Source organism: Stigmatopora nigra, chromosome 9 (assembly GCF_051989575.1).
Source record: "Stigmatopora nigra isolate UIUO_SnigA chromosome 9, RoL_Snig_1.1, whole genome shotgun sequence".
NCBI lineage: Eukaryota > Metazoa > Chordata > Actinopteri > Syngnathiformes > Syngnathidae > Stigmatopora > Stigmatopora nigra.
The window spans coordinates 9514420-9520611 of NC_135516.1; the positions used below are offsets into that span (position 1 = coordinate 9514420).

Below are 6192 nucleotides of genomic sequence, written 5' to 3' on the forward strand. Positions count from 1 at the left end.
ATATTCACAGCAAGAGACCAGTCAGAAAAAAGTTTTCAAATATTTCCGCCCCTTCGACCTGGGTTTCCTGAACCTTTTGGCGCTACATATTTCACCCTATGAAAATTGCTCAACACATTAAAAGACTGAAATGTCCCAAAGTGGACAAATCATGCCTTTGCTAAGAGAAAAAATTTGTATAGCTAAGAATATCAACATCAAAGATATGTTAGTGTTGCAATATTAGAACATTTCAAGTGACGGCTGTTTTCGTTCAAATAATGATGCAGTCTAATTAACATATAATTAAAATAAGATTAAAATTTGAATACATGGAACCTAGAAACTGCTATAATGTTGTCGTTTACAGTCAAGTTATGGCCTACAGGTGTCCAGTCATAAGGGCACAAATGGCATTTTGGGTGACAGCTGCAATAAAAGCCCACATTTGGCGGAAACATGCTTGTTGCTAACAGGAAAACCTTAAAAAAAATTAAATCTCCGAAATTTAAAATATGTCTACGGGTGTGAAATTCCTTTTGTGTTTTTCAGGAAGAGGAATGAGCTGACAATGCAGAAAGATATTCTATAATGAAGGAGAATCATGTTTTTTCAGACCTAGCGTGCAAATAAGTTTGAGTGTTATGACTATCTTGGTCAGTGTATTGAAGCAGTTTTCTAAAACTGTCATGACTTTTGACATGTGAATTCTAGGAAGGTCTCTCATAGCGGAAAAGCTAAAAAGTACTTGATAATATACTAATGAAAGCCTGCACTCAGGCGTTAATTGGTTAAGCAATACATACTGTACATAACAATACACACTGGAATTTACATTAGACGACATAAATCCTCTCACAGCAGAATGAACAGGATGTTTGTGTGTTCCTATAGTGACCTTTTGTTTCAAGTGTTTGCTTTATTTCGTGTCCATGGTAGCGGATATTAATAAATGAAAATTAAGATAAAAGCTGTTGATGAGAACATTTGTTACATATTGTATTACTATTTATATATATTTTGTTGTTTTTGTTAATGTAGTTGTCTGAGATGGTAAAATTGTAGTAGTAAAATTGCCACAATTCTTTTATACTTAATGCAAATTAAGTTTCATCTCATAAAAAATTATTTGTTGTCAAAAGTATAAAATAATGATATAAGTTGGCATATTTACCTTTAAAAAAAATCAGGTGTGAATGTCTCCTTATGCCTCCACTTGGCTGGAACAAGCTCCTGCACCCCCGCGACCCTTGAGAGGAGAAGTGGAAGAGAAAATGAAAAACTGAACAACCCCTGCAAAAAAAAAGCACAAAAACAATTAGATGACTTTACCAATTATTACCAAGTTAAGTTTTTTTTAACCACAGTATAGTTAAAGTCTTATCCAGAAAGGTCATGACATCTATTTAATTCAAATATAGCCATTGTTGTTAACATTTGTTATATAGATATATTTGGATGCTTATGTTTATCTAGTGGATTTCCATGTTTTAACAGTCAAGTACAGGGTATTGTTTTCACGGATATTAGTGGCGGTTCCTCCCATCTGCGGAGTCGTTGGTAGGTAAATGTAAACACGGTGGATGGACTTCACTGTCGTGCCAGTAAATCTGCTCTTCAACTCAAGGGTGGGTCTGTGAGGGGCTGTTTGGAGATCATTTGCTACACAATAGGCCACGCACACATAGACAAACAGTTACTTCCGGGCTGGAATGAACTAATAAGTCAAATAGATTTGTTTATTAAAAAGAGAAGGGTCACAATTGAACAAAGACTTATGTATTTACAAGTTTAAAAAATACTACACCAAATAAATGGGCTCGTTCTCACAGTTGTACACAATTATAGAAAGAAAGGAATAAAAGATAATTTTACATATTTAAAAAAGTGCTGAAGTGTGTATAATCTTATAGATGAGTATATTTTTCTGTTTCCAAATCTTCAATACCATGGTGAACTTGTTAAATTGTTTGGCATTGATTGATAAATCCCTTGCAGTTTTCTATTTGCCTCTTTATAGGAGACTAACCCAGCATTCTAGCAAGTTCTTGTCTCTCGCTGAAAAGACAAAGAGAAAAACAGACACACTTTTGTGAGAAATTAAACATAGAGGTTGTAGTGAGATTACATCTATTGCAAATGTATTACTACTTACCTGTATTTTTTTAAGATACTGAATACAGTATGTCTTAGGCAAAGAAAACTATACTAATTTATACTTACTCATAGGAGTAACTGGGGTTGATGATGCGTTGCAGATCCAGAAGATGCTGAGCAACATTGACTAGGTGGACAGAGAGAAAGACAAAAAACGTTATCACTCGATTTTGACCAACAACAATGTATTGTAAGTCGTAATTAATCATTTTCTTACCTGATCCGCCCCCTAGACCACTGGTCCTTCCAGTACCAAATGCAGCTCCACTTGATGTCCCTCTCCCCGTTCCCAATCCTAATCCTGTTCTACTTTGTCCTGTGTTACTGTTACCTAATCCACCTCCAAGTTTGGGAAATCCAGAATTGGATGATAACAGACTTGATCCAAGTCCAGAAGAGCTCTTAAGACTTGAAGTGGGTTTGTTATTTAACCCAGTTGAGCCAAGACCCAAACTACCCAAACCAGTTGATCCTGGCTTGTTTAACCCAGTAGCCCCAAAACTAGATGATCCTAATCCTGTTGAGCCAAGACCCAAACTCCCCAAACCAGTTGATGCTGGTTTGTTTAACCCAGTAGCCCCAAAACTGGACGATCCTAACCCTGTTGATCCTAATTTATTTAGTCCCAACCCAGTTGACCCAAGACTAGATGAACCTAACCCTGTTGAGCCTAATTTGCTTGATCCCAACCCAGTTGAACCAAGGCTTGAAGAGCCCAATCCTGTTGATCCTAATTTGCTAGATCCCAACCCAGTTGAACCAAGGCTTGAAGAGCCCAATCCCGTTGAACTTAATTTGTTGGTTCCCGAGCCAGTTGAACCAAATACAGGGGAATTTAACCCCGTTGATCCAGGTTTGTTTAATCCTGACCCAGTCGAACCAAGACTTGAAGAACCTAAACCAGTTGAGCCGAGTCTCGAAGAGCCCAACCCTGTTGATCCTAGTTTGTTTAATCCTGAGCCTGTTGAACCAAGATTTATAGAACCTGATCCTGTTGATCCTAGTTTGTTTAATCCTAACCCAGTTGAACCGAGACTGGAAGAACCCAACCCTGTACTGGAAGAACCCAACCCTGTACTGGAAGAACCCAATCCTGTTGATCCAAACTTGTTCACACTACTTGAACCGAGACTCGACGTGCCTAAGCCCGTACTCGAAGAGCCTAATCCAGTTGCTCCAAATTTGTTTGTGATTGAGCTTGAGCCAAGGGCGGATGAACCAAACCCTGTCGATCCCAATTTACTTGAACCCAATCCATTCGAACCGAGAGTTGAGGAGCCCACTCCAGTTGATCCGAATCTGTTTATTCCCAAACTTGGATTAGAGCCTAGACTACTCTCTGAACTTCCCCTCCCAAACTGTCCCATACCGGTTCCCAGAAATCCACCAGCTCCAGTCTAAAATCAGAAGAAAATCATTTTGACATTTTGTACAACACAATAGTTTGAAAGTCAACACACACACACACACTTGGACATACCCTAGCCCCACAGGACATGTTGAGCTGCCTGATTTGCTCTGTGAGGTGTTGGATTTCTTTATTTTTGAAATTGACACCGTTTTCCAGAACTTCGACATCTCCGCCGAGCCTTCTTTTGTCCAAGAGAAGCCTCTCGTAGTCCTTGTCGTGTTTCAGTTGCAGTTTCTCTAAAGTTAGTCTGTGCTCTTGGATCATACCCGTTCTGTTCTTACTGCACACGCGGTAGTCGTCAGACCTTCGCAAATTCTCAGCCTTCAAGCGACTGTTCTCGGACTGGATCTCGGACATTTGGTCGCCCACGTTGTTCAAATAACCCTGGAACCTGTCTTCCACTTCTCTAGACAGGGTGGTGCAATTGGTGCGAATTTGCTCCAGGTGGTCCCTCTGTTTCTCGCAAGTGAGTTGAAAGGCAATGTGGGTCGGGAAGAGAGATTCAATCTTCAACAAAAAGGCTCTTGACACGTTGGAGACGCCACTCAGGGACTGAACAAAGTCTTCTTTGCATCTTTTCTGGCAAAACTCAATCTCCTTGACATGAACAGCCTTTTCCCTTCTTAGGTGGATGGCTTCCAGGTTAAGGTTGTCCCTCTCCTTTGCAATTTGCTCCATTTCCAATTTCATCCTTTGACTTGTTTGGGTAAAATTGGACTCTACAAGTTCCAGTCTAGCGTTCACCCGCTCCATCTGCAGCCCACAATTGCAACCTCCAACCGGCTGAAGCGTTCGCGCCACTTTAAACATAGAGAAAGAGATATATCATATATTGAAATCTTAAGAAAAGACATATTCCAAAAATCTCCACTTACCAGCTGGTGGGCAATTTTGAGTCATGCGTGCCTGGTTCTTGCACATTGCCATTTCCATATTTGTCTGTTTCTGTTGTACAAAAATACAGGTGGAATCAATAAAATGGGGAAAATATTTTTACGTGGATTCAATAAAAAACTGTCTGTTGATGACATTCATATGACTAGTTTAATAAAACTTGATTTTTTTTTAGAAAATGCGACTATGATTATTACAAATGAAATATACTTTCTAATGTAGTACATATACATACACTACATTAAAAAACTAGCTGCTCCCTGCGCTCTCTTACTAAAGCCAAAGAAAATATTAAAAACATTTCAATAAGATGCAGCGTACTGCTACACCATTACAAACTATAACCATAAAACGCATATCGTTAAATTCCAAACTCTCTGTTACCAAAACTAAGAATATTCACTGGCTAAAACTTTGTAAAACAATTGCTTAATTTTTACTCACCAGTCTGCTATCCAAATCTTGAATAAAAGTGGCAGAGGTGTTTGACCAGTGTTTGAGTCGCAACAGGTCCCAGTCGTTGCGGGCCTTATTGGTCAAGGTGACGTTGAGCATGTTGGTCAGGTTCCTCCTTTGCTGCCTTAGGGCAACATTTTCAATAGACAGCCGACTGAAGCTTTCCTCCAAGTCATGTATGCGTGTCGTTGAAGCCGAGTCTTGCGTCTTGCCGTAGACCAAGAAGAGAACCAGGCTGACTATGATGAGCGATTGAATCAGCGAGGAAAAGAAGAAGATGATCCTCAAATAGTAGCCACAACCTTTGCCCTTTGACCGGTACTGCGCCTTCTTTTGGCCCAATGGTCCGGCCTTGGACACCTGGGAGTAGCCGCTGCTATACATGAATTCGGGTATCCCAAAGAACGTCCAAGAGAAATGAGGTTTTTTTTTTTTTTACTAAGCACCCTGTAAGCCAGATAACATCTACCAAGACGCTGACTTATATGAGCAAAGTTTGGAGGCTACGTCGGTCCACGTATTGTGCGTCTGGTGCCCGTTTGTCTGAGCGAGCTCCAAACACTACAAAGTAGAGCAGACGTTTCCTTTGTAAGATGATGCAAACATTAGAATTGATCAGATTGTGGCTGAGGTGTAAACATGGGTAGGAATTTATAAACTGCTTTGGCCACACACTTCCCATAATGGGAAGTTATCTTGACTTCAGACCCCTCCCATCATCCTCACCATGTCTGTTGGTGTGGCTTGGCTGACTGGGGAAGTCACATGTGGGCTATATGCATACACCATTTACATTATATTTCCATGTCATAATGTTTTGTCTTAAATTTGTACTTAAATGAATTAGGCTGATTTTGTTCTGAATCCTAAGAACTAATATGGAAATGAACATTTGACCAAAAAAAGGTTTTTTGCTTTGTTTTTTTTCATGAAACCATCAATTTGTACAGTGCGGGGAAAAAAAACCTGGTCCATGTGCCAAAAACGTTTTTATGGGATCATGAACAGTGTTTTCCGGTGCACAACCGCCGGGAGGACAATGGCTCACGTTGTTCTCTATGGCAGCCTCTTTGATGCATCAAGTCTCAGTCCAACATGATGACGTGGGTAAGTTGCCCTCTGTCTCACAGGACGTGTGTGCAATTACCATCAGAATAAAATATAAGAGGTTGACAGTAGCAATCACCACTTTTTTTTCTTCCCTGCCAGGCATTGTTGGTGTGCCAGACGTCATCTTGACAGGAAGCCATAATTCATTCATAAAGCTCTAGATGGTCAAATGTATTTATTATCCG

The 6192-nt window shown here is 40.0% G+C and overlaps 1 protein-coding gene across 2 annotated transcripts; it reads right to left on the reverse strand.

Annotated features, from left to right (window-relative positions):
- Positions 1–1692: 1692 nt before the first annotated feature.
- Positions 1693–5518, reverse strand: LOC144202193 (uncharacterized). 2 transcript variants are annotated; one of them, XM_077725254.1, is made up of 7 exons: positions 4886–5518; positions 4423–4492; positions 3617–4347; positions 2927–3533; positions 2354–2866; positions 2203–2263; positions 1693–2037 (listed from the first exon to the last, which is right to left on the reverse strand). In XM_077725254.1, the coding sequence occupies exons 1-7, from the start codon at positions 5279–5281 to the stop codon at positions 2004–2006; spliced, it is 2412 nt and encodes an 803-aa protein (XP_077581380.1). In that variant the 5' UTR covers positions 5282–5518; the 3' UTR covers positions 1693–2003. The 2 variants fall into 2 exon arrangements, with proteins under 2 accessions (XP_077581380.1, XP_077581379.1); XM_077725253.1 differs by having other exon boundaries at positions 2354–3533.
- Between the last annotated feature and the right edge of the window lie 674 nt (positions 5519–6192).

Coding starts and splice junctions, on each gene's coding strand:
- LOC144202193 (XM_077725253.1), bottom strand. CDS start 5,281: ATGTATAGCAGCGGCTACTCCCAGGTGTCCAAGGCCGGACCATTGGGC. Junction 4,493..4,885: donor AAGATTTGGATAGCAGACTG/GTGAGTAAAAAT, acceptor TTTGTACAACAG/AAACAGACAAATATGGAAAT. Junction 4,348..4,422: donor TCAAAATTGCCCACCAGCTG/GTAAGTGGAGAT, acceptor CTATGTTTAAAG/TGGCGCGAACGCTTCAGCCG.